Raw genomic sequence first — 27777 nt, 5'->3', positions numbered from 1 at the left:
CCTGAATCTCAGCTTTGTCCCTTCTCTGCTGTAGCCTGGAGTAATCTCACCTGTTGAAGAAACCAATGAGGACAGATTCTCTCATCTGTGCCTATGAAAGGAACTGCAGACTCAGTCCCAAAAGCAGATCTGGAAGACAGCCATGGATCTTGGTCTTAACTCTTTTCAGCTACAGTTGGGAAATAGTTCTGCCCAGCCAGAGATCACTGGGAGACAAGCTTTGTAACTTCTCTCCCATAGAAGTTTTAAAATGGCCTGAACCCAGCCTCCAGCCCCTCTTAGTTTCAGTCTGGAACTTGCAGAGGGATCTCTTGGCCCTCCTGGGTATCTAAAGGGATTCATTCCTGTTCCTTCCACTGCAGGCTAAGCTGCTGATTTCTGTCCCACTGGTAATCTTGAAACAGTCCTATGAATCAACTCTAGTCCCATTCATCTATGATCTGGGAGCACATTCACCTGGGCATAAACCCCACCAACATATGCCTACATCCATCACCCCAGACATAGGTCTGAAGAATGTAATCTCAGCTGTGGAAAGTAGTGAGGTCATTGAAAGAAATCAAGCAGTTTAATGACAGCTGTGTCAGGCAGGGCAGCCATTTTGTGAAGCCTACAGCCTACCAGCTGCCTTAGAGGAAATTAAACCAACACAGCATCCTCCCACCTCCAGAAAGCAAAATTTAAACCAGAGGGCATACCTCTGCAGTGGGCAAATTAAATTAAAGGGTGTAACCCCTTCAAAGGGATGTCTCAATAATCCATCTAGAAAGAACTTGCAGAGGAATCTCTTCTTGGTGAAAACTCCTCTCCTCACTATAGACAAGGGGAATGGGGTAAAGCAGATCTGCCCTGGGAAGCTTAACCCCTTGCCTTGCACAATCTCCACAGAAGCGTAAGCAGAGAGAAATACAGCAGATACCCACTGTTCACAGTAGCAGGATATGAGATATCAGATCCAAGCTGGGAAGCAATTTGCATCCCTAGCAGCAGAAAGGAATAGTAATTGAACTGGTGGCCACAGATGTCAGGTGTTTGGACATGGGTAAGGCATGGGCTACAATCCTAGTCAGCAGAGGGGCAACTGTCCCTGCAGCTTGTGACTTTGGAAAGACAGAACTCAGGCAAACCAGCGGAGTCTTTTTAATCCAACAGTAGGGACAATGCCTGAATGACTTTGTGGGTCAGAGAGAATGCTTCTGCACCATAGACCATCCATGGAAAATCCACAACCACAAGTCCCATGCTTGCAGACAGTCACCAGGCTCTATGCCAATTTGAAAAGGATCCTGTGGAGAGGAGTGAGTGCACCAGTGACCTACAGCAATCAGTGAAACAGCCCAGAGTCATGCATCCTGAACTCCTACACAAAAGAGAAATAGCCAACAGACACAACACTGCACTCAGCCTCCGGCCCCTGGGTTGACAAAGAGAATGGGTTGATGTGAGGTCCTCAGCAACTAGGCGAGTGGCTCCAATACCTCAGCACCTCTGAGGGATACAAAACCAAAGAGTGATGGACACCCTCTAAAAATCTCAAATTCTGATGAAATCCAAACCAAGACTCAGCAAGACTTTTCTTCACCTTGGTATGGTTTACTCCAAATAGCTCTAGTCAACTTTGATCATACATGTCACTGTTAATAATGATTTGACAGTTGTTACCCTAATAGCCAACACTTGCCCACAAGCCACTTGATTGTATTTTTTGTAATGCTTTAAAGCATTATTAGAAATCATTCTCTCCATCTTTATTTCCTAGCTCATGCTTATACTAGCTCCTCTTACCCACTCTTTGCCCTCTTACTTTACTTGCTACTCCCTAAAATAGCTCCCCACCCATCTTTTTATTCTTTTATCATGGTGTGAATTATTCTTTTCTATCTTTTCTATTTTCTTTCTTTCCTCCCTTCTTTCTTCCAATGTTTCTCTCCTCCCATTTTCATCCCTATGTAATATTATAGCAATTTTACTATATTTAATAACTAATTTTACAAATTATTCTACAACTTGACTACAAGTTTATACCTGAATTAGAGGAACTGGGAAGAACAGTATTAACAAAGTTTTCCTCCTCTAAGTTTGAACAGTACTTGGCTTTGTTCTTAAGTGATTATAGAAAATAGGGTTCAGTGTATTCTCTCAAAGTGAAATTGATAATGGGAACCATAGAGGACACACATTGAAGTTAAAGTATCAATACCTGGATATTAGCCCAGCCTAGGCCTCATAAAAGAAAGAAGCCCAACAAATAGTCCCTTGCATTAAAGAAGAAACAATAATCACCCCAATAAGTAGGAAAACACAAACAGTAAGAAAAAGTAAGAGAATAAACCACCCCAAATAACCCACAACACTTCAACAATTAACTCCACTGACACCACAGTAGAGGAAATGTGAGAGAAAGAATTTAGAACATTCACAGTTAAAATATTCAAAAAGCTAAAAGAAAATGAAAGGAATAAAATTAGAGAGAAACTTTAGAACATGAATATTTCATGTTCATCATTTCAATAAAGAAACAGTCTAAAAATGAATCGAACAGAAAACTTAGAAATGAAAGACTCATTCAAATTAAAAATTCAATGGAAAACATCACCAATAGATTAGATCACTTTGAAGATACATATTTTTCAGGCTTTGAAGACAAAGTAGATCATCTTTTTTTTTAAATTTTTTAAAGTACATAATCTTGAAAATAAAGTAGACAATAAAGAAAAGATGTTAAGAAACCATGACCAGAATATTCAATAAATCTGGAATAACTTCGAGATGTCATATTTAAGAATAACTGGGGTAGAAAAAGGCTCTGAAGTAGAAAATAAAGGAATGCAATATCTTTTCAATGAAATAATATTAGAAAATTTTCCAAATCTTTGGAACAAGATGAAAATCTAAATATAAGATATATAGATAACTCTCAAAAAGCACCATCAAAAAAGATCTTCTCTAAGACACATTATAATGAAAATGCCTAAAATATAGAATAAGGATAGAATTTTAAAACCCTTTAGAGAAAAAAAGCAGGTCCCATTTAGAGGTAAACCAATTCAGATTTTTAATTTATTTTTTTTGATTTTATTTGTTTATTTTTATGTGGTGCTAAGAATCAAACCCAGTGCCTCATATGTAGCAGAAAAGTGCTCAACCACTGAGCTACAATTCCAACCAAACCAATTCATAGTTTTTAAAAAGTATTTTTAGTTGCCCATGGATTTTTCACTTTATTTGTTTATTTACATGTGGTGCTGAGAATAGAACCGAGGATCTCACATATGCCAGGCAAGTGCTCTACCACTGAGCCACAAACCCAGTTCCAATTCAGATTTTAATTGATTTATCAATCCAAACCCTAAAAGCCAGAAATAAGAACAATAATATATACCAATCCCTAAAAGAAAATAGGTGCCAACCAAGAGTACTATATCCAACAAAGTTATCCTTCAGAATTAAAATATAAATAAAAAACTTCCATGACAAGTCGAAAGTAAAAGGACCATAACCACTACAAATGCACTAAAGGACATATTCAGTGAAATATTTCATGAAGAAGAAATGAAAACCAGCATGGAGATGAATTTCACTAAAAGAATATTATGTTAAAGAAGAATGAAGACTGAATTAAACATTAGAAATAAATCAAAATAACAGGAAATAAAAATAATTCTTCTATATTACCAAAGTGCAAATAGTCAAATTCTTCAATCAAAAGACACAGATTGCTGGACTGGATCCAAAAACAAGACCCAACACAATACTGTTTGCACAAGACTTACCTTGCAAACAAAAATATCCACAAACTGAAGGTGAAATGATATGCCATGCAAATGTTAGCAAAAAGCAAGCAAAGTGGCTTTTCTCATATCAAAGTGGACCTCACACCAAAGTTAATCAGGAAATACAAAGAAGTTCATTTCACACACATTAAGTGAATTATCCAATAACAAGATAAAACGATTATAAATATTTATGCCCCAAACAATGCATCTACACAAACAATGCATCTACATAAAACAAACCATTCTCAATACAAAGAATCAAACAGATCACAATAGTATAAAAACACACCCCTCTCACCTAGATAAATCATCCAGACATAAACAAACTAAAGAATCTTCAAAACTAAAAAAAATATATCATTTCTCAAATGGTCCTGACAGACATCTGTAGAATATTTCATCCACTGACAATTGAATCAACTTAGTTCTCATTAGCACATGGAACATTCTCCAAAATAGATTTTTTTAGGGCACAAGGCAAATATATGAAAATATAAAAAAAAAATAGAGATAATTTCTTGTGCCTTATAAAATCATAATGAAATGAAATTATAAATAAACTAGATAAAAATCAGAAACCTCTCTAACACCTAGAGAGTAAATAATATACTTTTTAATATTCTTTTTTTAGTTGTTAATAAACTTTATTTTTATTTATTTATATGTGGTGCTGAGAATCAAACCCAGTGCTTCACATATGCTAGGCAAGCACTCCACCACTGAGCTACAACCACAGCCCCAACAATATACTTTTCAGTGAGGAATGAATAGCAGAAGAAATCAGAGAAATAAAAACACTCACAGAAACAAATGAGAATACTGATACAACATACCAAAATCTCTGGGACAGGATGAAGACAGTACTAGGGTAAGTTAATACTACTGAAATCCTACATTAAAAAAATAGAAAGATGCCAAAATAAATAATCTAACGCTACACCTGAAGCCCCTTGAAAAACAGTGAACTAATATCAAAATTGGTAGAAAACCGGAAATAATTAAAAGCAGAGCTGAAATAAATGTAATTGAGAATTTAAAATACATATATATATATATACATATCCAAAGATCAATGAAACTGAGTTTGTCTTTAAAAGGATAAACAAGATTAATAAGCCCTAAGTCAACTAACCAAAAAGAAAGAATTAACAAAATTAGAGATGGATAGGAAATATCACCACAAACTCTACTAAAATCAGAGGATCATTAGAAACTATTTTGAAAATTTAAATTCCATTACCTAGAAAATCTCAAAGATATTGAAAAATTCAGAAAAACAGATGATCTACCCAAATATAGAAAATATAAATAGACCAGTATCAAATAATGAAAGTGAAGAAGATATTAAATGCTTTTCAGTAAAGAAAAGCTCAGGACTGAGATGTATTCTCAGCTGAGTTCTACTGAACCAAATGCCCATACTTCTCAAAATTATTCAATGAAATAAAAAGAAGAGAGCAAATGCACAATTCATTCTATGAAGCCAGTATCACCCTAATACCAACCAGAAAAACACATCAAAGAAAGAAAATTCCAGGCCGATACCCTTGATAAATTTATTCTTAATAAAACATTGGCAAAACACATTAAGAAGACAATGCACTATGATTAAGTGTGCTTCATCCCAGACATGCAAAGTTGGTCAACACAAACTGTTATGGGCCAGGCTATAAGGGCAATGACCAAACAGACTCCATTTACCCTGAGATTCCATATCATGTAAGAAATGTTTCTCCCATAGGAAGGCCCTGCCTCTCTACCCATTAATAGTTACCTAGCATAACATACTTGGCAACACAAATGGCAATTCTTATACAATGTAAAATTGTTCTCTTTAGTCCCCATTTTTCTTGGGCAAAGTACCCTGTCAGAGACTGATTGTCTAGACATTAGTAACCATTCTCTAACTTGTACTCAACTAGGGTCATTTTGACCCACTTCCCTTCTGCTTGCTTGCTATTGTGGCAACCTGAAAAGTCCCGTGGGAAATACCAATGTACCCATTGCATTGTTTCGCTAACTGCTCAATTCACCTTCTGTACCTCTGCTTGCTTGCAGCTAGGTCAACCCGGATGTGGTTTTTACCTTTAAATACCCTAAAATGTTGGGGCTGGGGTTGTGGCTCAGCTGTAGAGTTCTTGCCTAGCATGAGCAAGGCCCTGGGTTCCATCCTCAGTACATATAAAATAAATAAATAAAATAAAGGTATTGTGTCCAACTACAAAAAAAATACCCTAAAATGTTGAAGCCTGAGGCTGTTTTCTGCAAAGACAACTTGGTCCTGTATGAAGCAATCCTCTCTAATTTGGACAAAACTGGGACTTGGTGTGTTTTCTGAGTGCCCTGCCCCACAACAAAAATAAATCAATAAATTTAATTCACCACATAAAATGAATTAAGGTTAAAATAATCATAAATCACATGATTATCTCAAAACATGCAGAAAAAGAATTTAACAAATTCCAACACCCATTCATGTTTAAAACAGAGGTAGAAGGAACTTACCTCAACAATGTAAGGGCTATTTATAACAAATCCAAGGACAACATCATAATAAACAGAGAAAAACAGCATTTCTTCTAAAAACAGGAAAGAGACAAGGATGTCCACTCTCACCATTCCTATTCATTATAGTTTTTAAAATTCTAGTCAGAGCAATCAGGCAAGAGAAGGAAATTAAAGGGATACAAATAAGATGATAAGAAATCAAGTTACCTCTGTTTGCTGATGATATGATCCTATATTTAGAAGACCCAAAAAACTCCACTACAAGACCTCTAGAACTGATAAACAAATTCAGTAAACTACCAGGATATCATATCAAAATACAGAAATTAGTACCTTTCTCATACTTCATAATGAATCTGCTGAAAAAAGAAATTAGGAAAACTATTCCCTTAACTAACCCCTAACTCTCCCCAGAAAAAAACCCTTCAGAATTAATCTAACAAAGGAGGTGAATGACCTCTACAATGAAAACTATTTAATGTTAAAAGAAATTGAAGAAGAATTAGAAGATGAAACAACTCCGACCTTCTTGGATAGGCAGAATTAATATTGGCAAAATGAGGATACTACTCTAAAAGTGATATACAGATTCAATACAATCTCCACCAATACACTAATGACATTCTTCACAGAACTAGAAAAAAGCAGCTATAAAATTCATTTGGAAGAATAAGAGAACCAGAATACCCAAAGCAATTCTGATCAAGAACAGCAAAGCGGGTGGCATCACAGTACCAGACCTCAAATGACACTTCAGAGCAATAGTAACAAAAACAATATGGTATTAGCACCAAAAGAGACATAAAGATCAATAGAATAGAAGACACAGAGACAAACCCACATAAATGCAGTAATCTGATATTTGACAAAGGTGCCAAAATCTGTATTGAAGAAAATATAGCTTTTTTGAAAATGGTGATGCAAAAACTGGATGTCTACATGTAGAAGGATGAAACTTGATCCCTATTTATACTCTGAACACAAGTTAACTCAAACTGGATCGAAGACATAGGAACTAGACCAGAAACTCCACAACTTCTAAAAGACAATATGGGCTCAACACTCCAAGATATTAGCACAGTCACAACTTCTTAACCAGACTCCTAAAGCACATAAAATAAAACTAACAAACAATAAGTGAAATGGTATCAAATAAAAAAACTTTTGCACAGCATGGAAACAATTAAGAGCATGAAGAGAGAGCCCAACACCTCTATTATAAATAATGAACCATATAGTACAGTATAGCTTTGAATCTGAAGGAATTAGATGTTGACAGCTAGAATAATACACAAAATGTGCTTATAAAATAAAAATTATATGCTAGGGTAAAGTATTAGATACTTTTAAGTTGGCTGATCACATATAATAGAAAAACACATTCTGGCTGGGCACAGTGGCATATACCTGCAATCCTTGTGGCTTGGGAGGCTGGGACAATAGGATAGAATGTTAAGGCCAGCCTCAGCAACAGCAAGGTGCTAAATAATTCTGTTGGGCCCTGTCTCTAAATAAAATACAAAAAAGGCTTGGGAATGTGGCTTGGTGGTTGAGCGCCCCTTAATTCAATCCCTGGTACCACCATCCCCAAATAAAAGGAAAAACGAAAACACATTCTGTTAAAATGAACCCAGAAATAATTAGGTTAGTGAGATAAAATGTAGCTTGTTAAGGTTTGAGAAGTCAGATATCATGATTCTATTTATCTACACTAGAAAATCTAGAAACTGAAGGTAATTAAGTAAATTGCATAGTCTTCCTTATTTGAACTTTATACAACTTCTCTATTATTCATCAGTAAACAATTTATGTATAAAATATTGGATTATTGCTGAGTAAGAGTAAAAAGTTCACCATACAAAGTTATTTATAATGATTAAAACTAATCCTCACAACATTCTTCACAGAAATGAAAAAAGCAATTATGAAATTCATTTGGAAAAATAAGACCCAGAATACCCCAAAGCAATCATTAACAAAAAGAGTAAGGTAGGGGGCTGGGGATGTGGCTCAAGCGGTAGCGCGCTTGCCTGGCATGCGTGCGGCCCGGGTTCGATCCTCAGCACCACATACAAACAAAGATGTTGTGTCTGCCGAAAAAAGTAAAAAATAAATATTAAAAAAAAATTCTCTCTCTCTCTCTCTCTCTCTCTCTCTCTCCCTCCGCTCTCTCTTTAAAAAAAAAAAAAAAAAAAAAAAAAAAAAAAAAAAAAGAGTAAGGTAGGATGCATCACAATACCAGACCTTAAACTATACTACAGAGCTACAGTAACAAAAAACAGCATGGTATTGGCACCAAAACAGATGTATAGACCAAAGGTACAGAATAGAAGACACGGAGACAAACCCACATAAATATAGTTATCTCAAACTAGACAAAGGCACCAAAAACATACACTGGAGAAAAGATTCCCTCTTCAACAAATGGTGCTGGGAAAACTGGAAATCCATATGCAGCAAAATGAAATTAATCCCCTGTCTCTCATCATGCACAAAACTCAGTTCAGAGTCCCTCTGCCTAACAGCAAGAAAAAGTATGCCCAAATCTTCATCATGTAGGATTAGGTCCTGACTTCCTTAACAAGACTCCTAAAATGTAAGAAATAAAAACAAGAATCAATAAATGGGATGGACTCAAACCATAAAGCTTCTTCTCAGTAAAAGAAACAATAATGTAAAGAGAGAGCCCACAGAGGGGGAAAAAAAATATTTACTACACACACACACATCAGACAGAGCACTAATTTCCAGGACATATAAAGAACTCAAAAAACTTAACATCAAAAAAACAAATAACCTAATCAATAAATGGGCTAAAGAACTGAACAGACTGCTTCTCAGAAGATATACAACTGATTAACAAATATATTTTTAAAAGTTCTACATCTCTAGTAATTAGAGAAATGCAAATCAAAGCTACTCTTAAGATATCATCTCACTCAAGAAGGCAGTTATCAAGAATATAAATAACAATAGGTGCTGGCGAGGATGTAGAGAGAGACAAACTCATACATTGCTGGTGGGACTGCAAATTGGTGCAACTACTTTGGAAAGTAGTATGAAGATTCCTTAGAAAACTTGGAATGGAACCACCATTTGACCAAGCTATCCCACTCCTCCTTCTATACCAAAAGACTTAAAATCGGCATACTATAGTGAGGCAGCCACATGGATGTTTATAGCAGCTCATCTCCTGGTAAATCAACTATGGACCCAACCTAGATGTCCTTCAATAGATGAATGGATAAAGAAACTGTGGTATATATACACAATGGAATATTACTCAGTACTAAAAGAGAATAAAATAATTTAAAAATAAATAATAAAATTATTAATAATTAATAATAAATAAATAAATAAATAATAAAATTATTTAAAAGTGTTAAAAGAGAATAAAATAAAATTATGGCACTTGCAGGTAAATGGGTAGGTAAATGCTGATCCATATGGGGAGGAGTATGGGAAGAATGGAGGAACTGTGGATTGGGCAAAGCGGAGGGAGAGAGGAGGGGAGATAGGAAAGATGGTGAAAAGACATGGACATCATTACCCAAGGGACATGTATGAGTGCACAAATGGTGTGACTCTGCATTATGTACAACCAGAGAAATGAAAAGTTGTGCTCCATTTGTGTACAATGAATCGAAATGCATTCTGATGTCATGTATAAATAATTAGAACAATTTTTTTTAAAATCCTCATTCAGAGCAAATATAACATACACATTAGAACCAATATTGCTTTTCTGTAGCATCTACTATTGAAAAGTCGGGGAGGGGGGAAAGCAGAAAAAATGAGCAATAAAAAAATTACAAATACTATTTACCTTTTTCTCTAAGGTGAAAATATTAGCTAAAATTTGAATAGGTCTAGCTAGGCTGAATTATTATTTTTTAGGCCATATGCAAATGAGTAAAACAGATGAAACAAAAATAATTTTTTATTAGTCATGTTAATATATCAAAGTGTTAACTATGAACCAAGCATACTAGTACTACCTAGGTAATGAGGATACAAAAATAACACCCAAAAAATACAAAAACACATAATTTTTTTTTCAAAAAGTCCTCAGCCTGCTTAGAAAGACAAAATAAATGAAAAGCAGGTAAGAGCACTGATGACTAACATGAAAGAGGTACAAATTTCCTGAAATAATAATGATGCTATGACAAGTTTTCAGGCAGAAATTTCTTCTCAGTTGAGATTTAAAAAATGAGTAATCGAGTTCAAAGGCACAACACTGGACAGAGAGAAGCAAAGTGGAGTTAAAGGAGTAAAAGAACTAGGTTTACACAAAAAAGTGGTCAGATAGGTGGTGCAAAGCTCTATGGTGTTGTGAATGTCCTAAAAGCAAAATAAAGATCAATTAAAAGAAAGAAAGGGTTATCTGTTTGGAAACTGTTACAACAGTTCAAGCTAAAGTAACAACAGACTTAAGTATATATACAGCAGCGCAAAGTCGTTGCTTTAAAATGGGTGAGAGTTGAGTACTGATCTTATGTGCAATTAAAAAAGATGTAAAAGCATACTGATTTGGAGCACTATTAGAATCAAGCAGTTCAAGAATAGAATTCTGCTTCCAGCATTTGCTGATTTAACATTTCAAACGAAATATAAGCCTATATCATTATTTCATTCATCTGTGAAATGGGTACAATAATTGTCTACTTTATAAGATGCCTAGTATTACATAAAACCATTAGGCAAAGATCTTACCATTATATCTGACATAAATAAATTATTAATAAATATTAGTGATTTTTAAATACAAGCTTGGCACACAAGAAAAATGTTAGTGTCTTAATTGTTATCTACAAAAAATAAATAACAATAAATAAAGAGTGGTTAAAAAATGAAAAAAAAATGGTAGGATATAAAACTAGAAAAGTTACTTGAGGAGTTTTTAATTTATTTTAAAGATAACTGCAGGTAACTGGAGATATAAGTGATGGTAATAAAATTATTTGACTGGTTTTAGGGAAAAAAATTATGACTTTTCCTATAAAGGAAGTATAAAGAAGGATTACAAGTGTAGGAATTATATATAGTAAGAGCATTTATGCAATAATTTAATAAATGTTTAATGAGAACCCAAACCATGACAAATAATCTGTAATATCGATAAGCAACAGAAGAGGAGGAATAATGGAGACCTCAACTAATATAGATAGCAAGCTATAAGCAGAAAATGGATATCATGGACAATGTACAGCCAGAATTGTGTTGAGATGGAGCACTGAGGTCAGGAATACAGGATCACAGATATTGTTGAAATTCAGACTGAAAGTGTGGAAGTGTTTTTAAATAAATATGTAACTGAATGCTATTTTTAACTAATTAATTGGAGCAGTAGTAAACCTTTAGAGAAATATGAAACAGGAAGTTGAAAATGTTAAAAAGTGCCTAATAAAATAGTCTGTACTGTCCACTAAGTATACAATTAATTGTTATATATTTCCATTATAACCTAAAAATATAGACTATTATTATAAAATCAACAGATTGGCCAGTACAGAAAAAGCAAGATAAAAGATATAGATATATGACACTAAAAGAAAAGTAAATATTTGCACCCATGTCTGATAGTATATAAAAATGAACTTTTAAAAGAACGGGCCTTTCTTCTTAAATAATATCTTAAGGGGGATTTTAAATCTTATGAAAGATTTACAGAAAATATTTATGCTAATGCTTGCCTACCCCTGCTCTAGGCATTTCTAATATATTATTAACTTCTCTACCATCACTAATTAGTCTTGTGCATTATTTGAGAAAGGCAAAAGTATATGGCCAAATGGATAATTAGCTTCATTTTATTTTTTAAATAATAAAAAAATCAAATGTATGCTTAGAGTTTCTTAAGTTAACCTCCAATCTTCTACAGTGTACTAAATAAATGCCTTATGTTTTAGAATATGAAAACGATGCCAAACCAATAAATTTATCTTTTAATTTTCACCCAAGTCCTGTCATTTCAAGCCAGTAGAAATTATTCAACCATTTTAGGTTAGTATATACTCATTTATACAGTTAAGCTAAATTATAGTATCTTAAATCACTTTTTAAAGAATCAAATAGTGCCAAATTCTTGTAACACAAAATGTCAAGAATACACATAAGATAACTAAGTATCACAGAAATTAAAATTAAAAACAAATGCTGGTTTCAATCTGGCCAAAATTAGGCAAATATTCTACTTATAGACCTAAAAATATTATTTTCGAAATTCCATTAAAGGCATATTAGTGAAAAGAAACAATGCAACAAGACACACTTCATGTGAACACTTGTAAATCAAAGATTTTATGTTAGGAAAACATCCTATCACACATGACCAAAATCCTAAAAATTGTGAATACATGGAATATTATGGAAAATGGTCTGGACTATCAGATCTAATCACCTAAAAATCATGTCAAAATATCAATACTTGAAGTAAAAGTTTATCAGAATTGAAGGGGGAAAACAGACTTTGTGCAAATAAATATTAGGAAGAAACACCTTATTGAAGGGAATAGTTGGGGTGGGGTGGGACAGGGGGGCCAGGGAACACGGGAACACTTAAAAGTTCAATGATTTGTCTCTAGCAGGTTTAGGACATAGGACCACAGGCAGTTCTTTCAAAAGTATTCAGCAGAAAAAAAAAATCTTTTACTATCCCAGTAAAGTCACTCTTAAATACTTGACAATGTCAATACCAAAGTTTTCATAGTCCAATTCTCCTCATTTTTGAAATCCCTTTTATGAAAACAAAAAGAGTAAATAGAGTTTAAAAAGATGAACACTAAAAATTTTTTTAAAAAAATCTTAGGGTATAGAGTATCTGAAGTTCAAGGGATACTCTGTAGTGGCTCCCCTACAATAGAAGAGTCATAATTAAGCTTCTCCAAAGACTCTCACCATAATTGTTCTTATCAACAGGATATAAGCAAAAAGTTCTGCAGAGAGTTCAATGTGATCTGAAGCTTCCTATTTCCTATAAGGGCTCAGTTGCTCTTTCTTGTAAAAACTAAGTTTTCCCACAAGCTTGATACGATAAGAAAAAATTACTATTTCTGCATTTCATGGTAAAAACTTCTGAAAACCTCTGTATAGTCTAAGAAAACAAAACAAAAAGTACTTCTTCAATGTAAACTCCCATAAAAATTGAAAACTCTCTCCCACTGAATATAAAGTTCAAAGAATTTTCATCCTTAGGGTCCAGAGATTTTTATGAATTAGCCCCTTTGGACCACTGCAGCTAAAATAAACCTGCTTCTTGCTAATTCCTTGGTGTCCAGGCTCATCTGTCCTACATCAACTCCATCCAAGGAAAACAAAGGGCTCCAAAAGTTCTGCAGAGCAATAGTAACAAAAACAGCATGGTAATTTGCACAAAAATACACTTATAGACTAACGGTACAGAATAGAGGACACAGAGACAAACTCACATAAACAGTTATCTCATATTAGACAAAGGTGCCAAAACATATACTGGAGAAAAGATAGCCTCTTCAACAAGTGGTGCTTGGAAATCCATAAGCAGCAAAATTAAATTAATACCCTATCTCTCGTCATGCACAAAACTCAACTCAAAGTGGATCAAAGACCTAGGAATTATTCCAGAGACCCAGCAACTAACAGAAGAAAGAGTAGGCCCAAATCTTCATCATTTCAGATTAGGGCTCAACTTCCTTAATAAGACTCCTATGAAGTAATAAATAAAATCAAGAATCAATAAATGGGATGGATTCAAATGAAAAAGCTTCTTCTCAGCAAAAGAAACAATCAGTGAGGTGAATAGAGAGCCTACAGAATGGGTGCAAATTTTTACCACACACACATCAGAAAGAGCACTAATCTCTAGAACATATAAAAAAAATTTAAAAATTAACACCAAAAAAACAAATAACCCAATCAATAAACGGGCCAGGGAAATGAATAGAGAGAGGGATTACACTAAAAAAAATCTAATCAGAGAAGAAACCAAATCATGTCAAATATCAAAAGTAAACAAAAATGGCTGGGAAAACAAATCATGTCTCAATAATAATCCAGAATGCCTAAACTCACAAATAAAAGACACAGACTAGCAGATTGGATAAAAAAAAAAAAAAGACCTAACAATATGCTGCCTCCAAGAGACTAATATTATAGAAAAAGAAATTCACAGACTGAAGGTGAAGGGTAGGGAAAATCATACCACTCACATGGACTGCAGAAGCAAGCAGGGGTTTCCATCCTCATATCAAATAAAGTAGACTTCAAACTAAAGTCAATCAAAAAGGATAAAAAAGGACACTACATACTGCTCAAGGGAATCGTACACCAACAAGAATTAACAATTACGAATATATATGCTCCAAACAACAGAGCAGTTATGTTCATCAAACAAACTCTTCTCAAGTTCAAGTGTCAAATAGACCACAAAACAATAATTTTGGGTGACTCTAACACACCTCTTTCATCACTACATAGATCTTCCAAACAAAAGCTGAACAAAGAAACTCTAGAACTCAATAATACAATCAATAACTTAGTCTTAACTGACATATATAGGATATTCCAACCTTCAATGAGAGAATATACTTTCTTCTCAGCAGCACATGGATCCTTCTCTAAAATACACCATATACTATGCCACAAAGCAACTCTTAACAAATATAAAAAAGTAGAGATACTACCCTGCATTCTATCAGATCATAATAAAATTAAATTAGAAATCAATGATAAAATAAGAAATAAAATCCAATCCAATACCTGGAGACCAAATAATGTGCTACTTAATGAATAATGGGTTACAGAAGACATCAGGAGGAGATTAAAAAGGTTTTAGAGGTGAAGGAGAACACAGATACAACATATCAAAATCTCTGAGACACTATGAAAGCAGTTCTAAGAGGAAAGGTCATCACATGGAGTTCATTCCTTAAAAGAAGAAAAAGTCAACAAATAAATGACTTAACCCTACATCTCAAAGTCCTAGAAAAAGAAGAACAAATCAACACCAAAAGCAGCAGAAGACAATAAATAATTGAAGTCAGAGCTGAAATCAATGAAATTGAAACAAAAGAAACAATTGAAAAAATTGACAGAACAAAAACTTGATTCTTTGAAAAAATAAATAAAATTGACAGACACTTAGCCAAGCTAACAAAGGAGAGAGAAAACTCAAATCATTAACATATGTGATTAAAAAGGAAATGTCACAACAGACACTACAGAAATATAGAAGATAATTAGAAATTATTTAAAAAACCTGTACTCCAATAAAATAGAAGATATTGAAGGCATCGACAAATTTCTGGAGTCACAGAATTTGCCTAAATTGAATCAGGATGATATATATAATTTAAACTCATCAATTTCAAGTGACAAGATAGCAGATGCCATCAAAAATCTACCAATCAAGAAAAGCCTAGGACCAGATGGATACACAGCCGAGTTCTACAAGACCTTTAAAGAAGAACTAATACCAATGTTAGCCAATTTATTTCACAAAATAGCAAAAGAGGCAGCCCTTACAAACTCATTCTATGAGTCTAATATCACTCTGATTCCAAATCTAGGCAAAGACACATCAAAGAAGAAAACTTCAGACCAATATCTCTAATGAACATAGATGCAAAAATTCTCAATAAAATTCTGGCAAATTGAATACAAAAACATATCAAAAAGATCATGCACCATGATCAAGTGGGATTCATCCCAGGGATACAAGGTTGGTTCAACATATGGAAATTAATAAATGTAATTCACCACATCAGTAGACTTAAAGATAAGAATCATATGATCATCTCAATAGATGCAGAAAAAGCATTTGACAAAATACAGCTCCCCTTTATGTTCAAGACACTAGAAAAACTAGGGATAAGAGAAACATATCTCAACACCATAAAGGCTATCTATGTTAAGCCCCAGGGCAACATCAGTCTAAATGGAGAAAAATTGAAGGCATTCCCTCTAAAAACTGGAACAAGACAGGGATGCCCTCTTTCCCCACTTCTATTTAACAGACTTCTTGAAACACTGGCCATAGCAATTAGACAGACGAAAGAAATTAAAGGGACACACATAGGAAAAGAAGAACTCAAATTGGCACTATTTGCTGATGATATGATTTTATACCTGGAAGACCCTAAAATTTCCACCAGAAAACTTCTAGAACTAGTAAATGAATTCAGCAAAGTAGCAGAATATAAAATTAATGCCCATAAATCAAAGGCATTTCTATATATCAGTGACAAATCATCTAAAAGAGAAATGAGGAAAACTAACCCATTCTCAGTAGCGTCAAAAACAATAAAATACTTGGGAATCAACTTAACAAAAGAGGTGAAAAATGTATATAATGAACATTACAGAAACCTAAAGAAAGAAATCAAAGAAGACCTTATAAAATGGAAAGATCTACCTTGCTCTTGGATAGGCAGAATTAATATTATCAAAATGACCATACTTCCAAAAGCACTATACAGATTTAATGCAATTCCAATATGACATTCCTCATAGAAAGAGAAAAAAGCAATCATGAAATTCATCTGGAAAAATAAGAGACCCAGAATAGCTAAAGCAATCCCTAGCAGGAAGAGTGAAGCAGGTGGCATCTCTATACCAGACCTTAAACTGTACTACAGAGCAATAGTAACAAAAGTAGCATGGTACTGGCACCAAAACAGACTGGTAGACAAATAGTACAGAATACAGGACATGGAGACTAACCCTCTAAACTACAATTATCTTATATTAATATGACAAAGGTGCCAAGAATATGCATTGGAGAAAAGATAGCCTCTTCAACAAATGGTGCTGGGAAAACTGGAAATCCATATGCAACAAAATTAAATTAAACCCCTATCTCTCATCATACACAAAACACAACTCAAAATGGATCAAGGGTTTAAGAATACAACCAGAGACCCCTGTGTCTAATAGGAAAAAAAAGTAGGCACTAATCTCCATCATGTTGGATTAGGCCCCAACTTCCTTATTAAGACTCCTGTGCACAAGTATTAAAATCAAGAATCAATAAATGGGGTGGACTCAAACATAAAGGTTTTTTCTCAGCAAAAGAAACAATCTGTGAGGTGAATCGAGAGCCTACATCTTGGGAGCAAATCTTTACCCCTCACAGATCAGATAGAGCAGTAATCACTAGGGTATATAAAGAACTCAAAAAGCTAAACACCAAAAATTAAATAATCCAATCAATAAATGGGCCAAAGACCTTAAGAGACACTTATCAGAAGATGATGTACAATCGATCAACAAATACATGAAAAAATGTTCATCATCACTAGCAATTACAGAAATGCAAATCAAAACCACTCTTAAGATTTCATCATCACTCTAGTCAGAATGGCAGCTATTATGAAGACAAACAACAATAAGTGTTGGCGAGGATGTGGAGAAAAAGGTACACTCATATACTGCTGGTGGGACTGCAAATTGATGCAGCCAATATGGAAAGCAGTATGGAGATTCCTTGGAAAATTGGGAATGGAACCTCCATTTGACCCAGCTGTCCCTCTCCCCAGTCTATACTCCAAAGATTTAAAAACAGCATATTACAGGGATACAGCCGCATCAATGTTTATAGCAGCACAATTCACAATAGATAAACTGTGGAGCCAACCTAGATACCCTTCAATAGATGAATGGATTAAAAAATGTGGCATATATACTAATGGAATATTACTCAGCAATAAAAGATAATAAAATCATGGCATTTGCAGGTAAATGGATGGAGTTAGAGAAGCTAATGCTAAGTGAAGTTAGCCAATCCCCCAAAAAATAAATGCTGAATATTTTCTTTGATACAAGGAGGCTGATCCCTAGTGGGATAGAAAGAGGGAGCGTGGGAGGAATAGACGAACTCTAGATAGGGCAGAGGAGTGAGAAGGAAAGAAAAGGGACATGGGGTTAGAAATGATGGTGGAATGTGATGGACATCATTACCCAAAGTAAAGGTATGAAGACACAAATTGGTGTGAATATATTATATTTACAACCAGAGACATGAAAAATTGTGCTCTGTATATATACTAAGAATTGTAATGCATTCCACTGTCATATATAAATTTTAAAAAATAAATATATTAGGTAAAGTAGAGCACAAAACCCTAATGGACATAGGCATTAAAACAACTTGGAAAGTATATATGAAATCATTTTTATAAAAGTAAACCATACACAACTATTTATTAAATACATGAGAGTCTATAGATACAAATTATAATGTGAATTAAGACATCTCATATTATATTTTTATTAAAATGGTGAAAATAATATATTACTATATATAAACCATCTATCTGAAATATACTTATCTTCTAGTAAAAATTCTTAGCTACAGAAATTTCAGTAGCAGAAAAGAGGATATATCCAAATCCTTGGACTTTTAAGTTGATACACATAAATAACAAAATACAATGACTGCAGTAGATCATGACTAAATCTCATGGATTCCACAGTGCCCACAATGACTATACCTTGTGTATCCACTGGACACAGCACTAAGCTATGGCTTTTGTCTGAGAGCTTCTGGACCTTCCCTGTACCCATTAATGTAGCAACTACATTGAGGTGATAGCAAGGTCTAAGAATCAGACATGTTACTTATTTGTGCATTTGTGTTCTTATGTAAAACGGGGATAAAATAACACTAGCCATACAATTTCTTGTAAAGCTAATATGATGTAGCCAACATAAAGTCATTAGTACAGTGCCGAGAACATAGAAAATGCTAATGTCAGCCAATCCAATATCAGTGCTTCAGACAGGCCAGAGTATTCCATGTCACAAAACTCTCCTCCACCAAATCTGAGCAATTTTATTAACTCAAAAGCTAAGTCAGTTCATCACCCACTAGGGCGTCTCAACCCAGAGTGCAAGCAATAGTCACTTGGGAAACTTTGAAAAAGAACCAAGGCCCAAGATTCACCCTATAACCTCAAACCAGATACTGATTTAATAGTTTTAGGGAGTGGTCCAGACATCCATATTTTTAAAGCTGGTGTTATAAACTTATCTAGACCAGGCTGTAGTCCCTCCTGAAGATTGCTTTTCAATGCCAACAACTGAGGTCTTTTCTCTAGACACTATATATGCAATCTCCACTTAGATTAGTTCAAAAATTTTTTTAAATGGCAAGATCCAATCTAGAGAGAAAGGCTTACAATAAAATTTCACTTTAAAACAAAATTTAAAAGAAAAGCCATAAAGAAAGCAAAAGAAGCAAACAGGAAGCAGAAGGAGAGAATGGAAGAAATTAGGGTTTACTGAAAATAAATGTGACAGTTTTAGCTAATATTTACACTATTATTTTCATGTGCTAAAATTCCCAAGATCTGAATTCCATATGGTCTCATTTGAGCTTTATGACAATCCAGTGAATTATCATCATATCCCTTTTACATGTGAGGGGAATGAAGCACTGAGAGGTTAATTATTCAAGGTCATACACTGAAACAGTGACAGACTTGAATTTCAGTCCAGGATTGATTCCAAACCCTTCCCCTTAAATGTTATGCTATGCTAATACTATCACCCTGTCCAAAAATAAGTCTTACCTGATATGAGGCATATACCTATAACCTTTAATTGATTTTTATATCAAAAGTCAAGACAATAATCTACTATTAAAACAAACACATCAGTAATGATAGTTTTTGAATATTGAGATTATAGGTAATTTTATTTATTTGCATTTGATAAATTTCCTATAATGAATATGAATTCATATTTTGAAGTAAAAATTATCTTTAAAGCAAGCTTATCACAGAATTTTTATAGTTCCCAAAGTCCGTGACAAATCTATATTACTCTCCAGAAATACTGAAACTGAATAAAGAATTATTCTTTAGTGATACATACAATCAACGCAATACATACAATTTCTTTTCATTCGTAAAAATACATGAAAAATATGTACCTGTGCACTGTCCTCCATTGGTTGGATCTCCATAATAACCCGGCATGCAGTCTTGACACTGTTTTCCTGTGGTGAGATTTTTACAGTGTTCACACACATTGTTATTGATGCAAGTGCTGTGTCCATTACACTGGCAAGCTAAAGAAAAATAGTAAAAGTATTACAAATATCTACATAACGAGAGCTAGCTTAATAGCTAAAAAAACAGGAATTTATTTTAAAAATCTGAATCCCAGCAAACTCCAATGGTCATTTTCCAAGTTTTTTTTTAAATGCATAACACCTATGCCTCGAAAATATTAACAAGACAATATAAACAATGGATTCTATGCAGAAATTTTACCTTATCTTTTATAAAATGCAGACATAATATGCAACATAAATATTATAACTAAGGAGGTAATGTTTTTAACATTTTCCTTAAAAGTCCTTATGAATGCTTTCTAATAAGTTACAAAAACACAAACTAAATAATATAGCTTTATAAAGGATGTTAAAAGCATCTTAATTACATTTACAGTTGAAAAGAATGAAACAAACAGAAAATTATACAGTAATAGATTCTTCAAGAAAATGAATTAGTACTAAAATGAACAAAAAAATCACTTTTAAATTAATTTGCACAAATGGTATCTTTTTGAGGCTAGAAAAGTTTTAAAGCTTGTGTTTACTAAAATTCTATTTGAATTCGAATTAAACAGCATAGGATTTATAAGCTCATTTTGTTGTCTTCATAAACGAGACTTAGTCTGTTTGAACATTGATATAACAACAGAATCCAAAAATTTCAGATTGAATAAAAGTTGATACATAAAAATATATATTCTTAACACATATTTGGGGCACTATATTAACTTAGTTTGGAAACTATCTGCCCAATCAACATCATTGTCACGCTCATAAACATTTTCCCTTGTTATAATATAAAATGCATTATGAAATAATTAAAAGAAAATTTAGTATCAAAGGAAAATGTTACATAACAATGATAAAAAAATGTTACATTTAGAATAGTCAGTTTTATTTTTGAATGTAGAAATATGCCTTTGAAAAAGTCAATGATGGGGGCTGGGGATGTGGCTCAAGCGGTAGCGCGCTCGCCTGGCATGCGTGCGGCCTGGGTTCGATCCTCAGCACCACATACAAACAAAGATGTTGTGTCCACCGAAAACTAAAAAATAAATATTGAAATTCTCTCTCTCTCTCTCCCTCTCTCACTCTCTTAAAAAAAAATTAAAAAAAAAGAAAAAGTCCATGATGGTTACCTTATTCTAGTAAGATATTTCTACATCAACAGTTTTCAAAAAGAAATTTATATAATTTTTATAAGAACAATAATATTATTAAAAGCTTTTGTTTTTAGTGTTATACTTAAAAGATTAAGTTACTGCTTCATAAAAAATTTATTACTAATTAATTTACTCAGTAGAAAACAAAATTTATTGAGTGCCCACTACATGTACTTAAAGATCCAAAATAAGGAATGGAGTACGGTAAGTACTTTATGAAATTTCTGTCAACATGAAGAAATCATCAGGGGAAAAAAAAAAACTCCTTTAACTCTGAATAAGGGGGATGAATTTAACTCCCAAAAGCTAACATTTTCCTCATAGATTATCACTAATAATAATAAAATTTGCCAACAACAATAGGAATTTGGGTAGGGTGACAGACAAACAAAACTGGACAAGAGTAACCCATGCTACCTCTTACACTAGTAAGAGGTAGGGTTGCATACGCCTGTAATACCAGTAGCTGAGGAGGCCGAGGCAGTAGGATTTCAGGTTTGAAGCCAGCCTCAGCAACTCAACAAGGCCCTAAGCAACTAAGAGAGACTCTGTCTCTAATAAAATATTAAAAAGTGCTGAGGATGTGGCTCAGTGGTTATGCACTCCTAGGTTCAACCCCCTGTACCTAAATAAATAACCTGATACAATACTATTCAAACTTCCCTTCTAGAATGTTGGATCAGTACCTAATAGTTCTTGCAGAATACATTTTTACTTTACAGGTTCTAATACCAACCTGTGGAACACAAATAAAACTGAAGAGAAGTCATCAATTCTATTTTGTTTAAATTTTAAAACCATCCCAGATGGCTTCTCATTTATGGATACACAAACAGAAAAATATCAAAATAAAACATAATGACAAATTCAGCATATGATATGCAAATAAAGTACACAGTTTGGGAAAATGTTTACCCTCTAAAACAGATGTGCAACTTTAAAAAATATCTTCTTGACATTCTCAATAAATTTAAAAAATATATACACATAAATTCAAGGTAAAGATTTACCCAACAGCATTTTCAACATAGGCTATCTTAAAAGAAATGAGAATTATCAGGTGCTAAAAATGAAGCAGGAATTTAAAGCAAGAATAGTAAAGTTTAAACAAGCAACAGGAAGCATGGGCTTTAAATCCAGCAAGGCCAGGAGATGTCACTGCTGGCATCCTCAAGGATTGGAGCTAAACCGAACATGTTCATAAAGTGAAGCTATGAACTGCAGCCCCTATGTGTGAAAAAAGGTACTAAAATACATCACGAACCAAAAAAGCAGAAAAGAACCTGAAGTCTACTGAAGTATGTGCATGAAAGCAAAAAGACTCTTGTTAAAAACTTAAAGCCCATGGGACACATTATGTGTTGGGTGGAAATCCACAGTAAAGGAGCTCTAAAATCAAACCTCAATATAAAATCTTCTTTGCAGGAAGAAATTTCTCATAGGCCTTAGGAAAAAGGTAGAAATGGCCTGTTAAGACAATTCCACAGCTCAGGACACATAAATATTCCACAGGACATGGACTAAAACCTTTTTTTGTAAAGAAATAGATAGTAAATATTTTAGGTTTTGCAAGCCATATAGCCTCTGTCATAAATACTCATCTCTGTCACTCTCTATAGTACAAAAACAACAAAATAAACAAAATTAGGCAGAGGACCAGATTTGACCTCCCAACCTTGGTTTGCCAATATCTATCAAGGAAAACAACCACTTACTGAGTTAAATCTCACAATGAAAAACTACAACAGCCTATAAAGAAGAATCAGGAGTAAAAAGGAATGAATAATAAAACTGAAAAATGCCAGTCCAACCACAGAAGTAAAAGAGAAAATAGAAGATAATAAAAATATTTACAATAATTAAAGATAAAAATTTTAAACATGTTTAAAGAAATAAAGTAAGGCATAAATATAATGTCATCAAATAAAGAATATGAAAAAATACATAGAAATTATTAAACAAGAAAATTATAAAGTTGAAAAGTACAATAACTAAAATTTTTTAAAAATACACTAGACATACTTAACCACATATCTAAACAGGCAGAAGAAAGAATTAGCAAACTTAAAGATGGATCAATATAGATTATAATCTGAAATACAGAGAGAAAAAAGAATGAAGATGGGTTAACAGAGCTAAGAATGCATAACATCATTAGGTGCACCAATAGGGGCTTTGGGAGTAAAGACAGAAAAGATGCCAAAATTACTTGAAGAAATAATCTCTACAACTCCTCAAATTCAATAAACAACACGAATCTACATATCCAAGAAGATTAACAAATTCTAAACAGGATAAACACAAAAGATTCACAAACAGCTGCATTATAATAAAAATTATGAAAGTCAGGGAGAAAATCTTGACAGCAGCAAGAGAATTCACTGTGAGCTGGTCCACCTCTCAAGAAATATTACAGGACCTCTATAAGAGATACCAAGAGACCATAGAGATCCCTTCAATGTCATACAAAAAAATAAAGAGCACTGGTAATAATAACTATTTAAAATAAAAGAGTAAAAATTGATATCTCTTCTTTTTTCTGTTACCTGATTTTATATATATATATATATGTATATATATATATGTTCAATATTATATGTAAATTTATATATTTTATACATAATATTAAAATATAAATTATATATAACATCATACATAAAAGTAAAGGCTAAATGCTTTCTATTTACACCTGAAGTCCACCCTCATTAATTCTGTTCCATGTTTTACTACAGTTTCTAGCCAGTGCAATAAGAACAAAAGTAAAATGCATGACTTGGAAAGGAAAAAAAAAAACAGCCCAACAACCCTATTTATTGCTACGCAACTTTAAGAAAATCCTTTAAAATATCTGCAAGAAAAGCTACTAGAGTACAAATAAATAATATAATAAAGTAAATTGGAGTCCTACAAAATAACAAGTAATTGGAAAATTAATCTCTTTAAAATTCCAGGCTTTTTCTTTTGTTTGTTTTTATTTAGTTTTTTTTTTTTTTTAATTTGCTTTGGTACTAGGGATTAAACTCAGGGAAGCTTTATCACTGAGATACTTTTCCAGTCCTTATTAATTTTGAGATAGGGTCTCACTAAGTTGCTGAGAGTCTTGCTAAAATAGCAGAGGCTGAATTCGAATGTGCAAGCCCCTTGCCTCAGACTCCCAAGTCTCTAGGATTACCAGCTTGCACAACTCCTTCTGTATAATAATTCCATTTTAGTGTGATAAAGAAATAGGATAAAACATTTTGATAACTGAAAACCATAGAAGCTACCTGTGCGGTCTCCCAATGTCTTCCAAAGGAAAAGAAAAAATAAGAATTTTTAAAAGAAAGTTTCACCAAAACTACACCGTCGTTATAATCAGACAACAGAAATGACAGTCTTCAAAACAATTGTAGGTTAAAAAAGAAAAAGACAAATCCAAGGAAGGAATCTCTTTTGCTCCCATACCACTGCAAAGAGATTTGTGGTGTGCTAGGCTTTACCTACATACACCATGGAAAAGAGAAAAGAGTGGAGCTAGCCTCAGTCTAAAATTGATACATAGGTCTGTGTCACAAAGAGAAATATTGTAGCAGTCCTTGTAGACCAGGACACCCCCTTTAAGGACAAGTCTTAAACGTGGGCCCAATTTGAAGGAGCAGTCACAGGTTTAGTGTCAGGGGACAAATAAAGTACAGGGCACAAAAGGGAAAGGCCTTTTGGTAACTGGCTCTTTGAGGCATAAAGAAATATAGTGAAAAAATTAAATTCTTGCAAAAAATAAAAAAACACCATATTCAGAGTATAGAGCACATATAACCTTAACACTATCACCAAATGTTTACTATTCTGACAGAGGAGATTACCACAAACTAGGAATCTTATAAATTAAAACAGTGCTCCAAAAATTTAGTGAATCTATAGTTATTATTTAAAAATAAGAAACCAGATCCATCACTCTCTAATCAATGCATATTCCTCTGGAAAATTCAAACACAAAGCAGAAGTCTCTAAGCCCTCCAAACAGAATTAAATACAACCAAACCAACATTAGAGTGTTTAAAAACCCATCTTAAATCAGAAGTTCAAGCATTACAAATAGAATAGATATAAAAGAGAGAAAGGAGAAAACAGAGTTAACTAAACTCTGGTAAGAAATGACGGGGGAAGTATCTCATTTTATGAAGTACACAAGGAAGAACAGACTCCCCTGAAAGTTTAATGAGGCATTTTAAAAAAGGAGAACAACCAAGAAAGATGTAATAAAGGAAGAAACAAAGATGGGCAGAAATGGAAAAGAATTAATATTTAAAACTATGATTCATAAATACTTCTCAGAAATAAAAGAATTCCCCTGGGCATGCTTCTGATCACTACCCCCATCTCCCAAAAGTAATCAATACGCTGATTTTTTTGTTGGTGGCAGTACTGGGAATTGAACACAGGGGCACTCAACCACTGAGCCACATTCTTTGCCCTATTTTGTATTTTATTTAGAGATAGAGTCTCACTGAGTTGCTTAGCACCTCACCATTGCTGACTGAGGTTGGTTTTGAATTTGCAATCCTCCTGTCTCAGCCTCCTAAACCAATGGGATTACAGGCATGTGCCACCATACCTGGCTCTACCCTGACTTTTCTTTTTTCTTTTTTCTTTTTTTTAGTTGTTGATGGACCTTTATTTTATTCATTTATTTATATGTAGTGCTGAGACTCGAACCCAATGACTCACACATGCGAGGCAAGCACTCTACCACTAAGCCACAACCACAGCCCCCTCTACCCTGACTTTTCATCCATCAAATAGTTTTGCCATCTTTGACCTCTAGGTAGACTGATTAATAGACCAAGTCCTGTTTTGTGTCTGGCCTCTTTGTCTCAATGTTACAAATTTGTTCCTGCCATCTTCATTGTTCCAGTATATGGAGTTGTTCCAATTTCTGTACTGATCTGACTCTTGATAAACACCTAGGTGACTTCCAGATTCGATCTACTGAAACCATGCTGCTATGTACATTCTTGTACATCTCTCCTGGACAGCCTGAGTAACTCTCTGCTGGGTATTAACCTCTAGCAGAGTTGGCAAATGTTTTCTATAAAGGACCAGAGAATAAACATTTCAGATGGTGTGAATACAGTCGCAAATTCCTCCTGTCCTTATTTTCCTCCTTCTTTCCACCATTTAAAAATGTAAAATCATCCAGGCTTAGAGGCAATATAAAGTAAAGTCCCAGGCAAATTTTTCACCTGGTGCACTACACCCAGAATTCCTAGATCATAAGCATACCCTAAACAATAGTTCCGAAATATTTACCATTTGGACTTTCAAAATACAGAACATGAAATATCCAATTGTTCCACATTAATGCCAACACTTAAAAATTACCACTTCATTTTAAATATACTTGTAGGTGAGTGGTGGCATTCTAATGTGCTTTTAATTTACATTTCTCTCATTACTAAAGAAGTTAAACACCTTATCAGATGTATGAGCCTTTTGAATATTGTCTTTGTGATGTACCTGTTCAAGTGTCTTGTCCATATTTCTATTATACATTTTATTACTGGTTTGTGAAAAATCTTAATTCTCGATAAGTTTTATTTGTGAGGTGTATGTATTATAAATACCTTCTCCCATCTTATAGCTTACTCTGTTCACTCTCTCAATGATACTTTTTCATAAATAGAATTTCTCAACATTTTAGTACACTATATCATAATTTTCCAAATAGTTAATTTTTTGTATCCTGCTTAAAAAAGCATTGCCTACTTCAAAGTTCTTAAAAATGTCATGCTAATGTCATATACCAGAAGTTGCACTGTTTTAGCTTCCACGTTTAGATTCAAAATCTGTATGGAATTAATTTTTCCATATGACACAGGGGTCTACATACAAATTTCAGCAATCTAATCTAACCCAGCATCATTTATTCAAAAGACCATCCTTTCCTGTTGCATGCCATTGTTTTTGTTTTCCCCCCCATATTCTATGGTTTGAATATGTGCCCCCAAAAGTTCATATGCTGGCAGCCTGTTCCTCAGTGTGGTGGTGTTGAGATGATGGAGCCTTTAAGAGGTGTGGCCTACTGGAAGGTAATTACCTGCAGTACCCTTAGAAGGGATCAGTGTAGTTCCCCCAGGACAAAGTTAGTTCTTTCAAGAGAGGATGTTATAAAACAAGGCCACCCAGTGTGCTTGGCTTCTTCTACACACTGCAGTTTCCTTTTCCATTTCTCTGCCACATTATGATATACCAGAGGCTGAACAGATGGAGCTGCCTGATCCTGAACTTTAAAATTATGAGTTAAATTAATCTC

The 27777-nt window shown here is 33.8% G+C and overlaps 1 protein-coding gene across 1 annotated transcript in view; it reads right to left on the bottom strand.

The window, feature by feature from the left end:
* Atrnl1 (attractin like 1) overlaps positions 1-27777 on the bottom strand; it is a 746572-nt gene that overhangs the window by 522099 nt on the left and 196696 nt on the right. Inside the window, exon 19 of the mRNA XM_076834523.1 lies at positions 20197-20334. Within this exon, the coding sequence (XP_076690638.1) occupies positions 20197-20334 (138 nt within the window). The remainder of the gene's footprint in view (positions 1-20196; positions 20335-27777) is intronic.

This window comes from Callospermophilus lateralis, chromosome 15, assembly GCF_048772815.1.
Source record: "Callospermophilus lateralis isolate mCalLat2 chromosome 15, mCalLat2.hap1, whole genome shotgun sequence".
Taxonomy (NCBI): domain Eukaryota; kingdom Metazoa; phylum Chordata; class Mammalia; order Rodentia; family Sciuridae; genus Callospermophilus; species Callospermophilus lateralis.
This window is presented reverse-complemented; position numbering and strand designations above follow the sequence as displayed.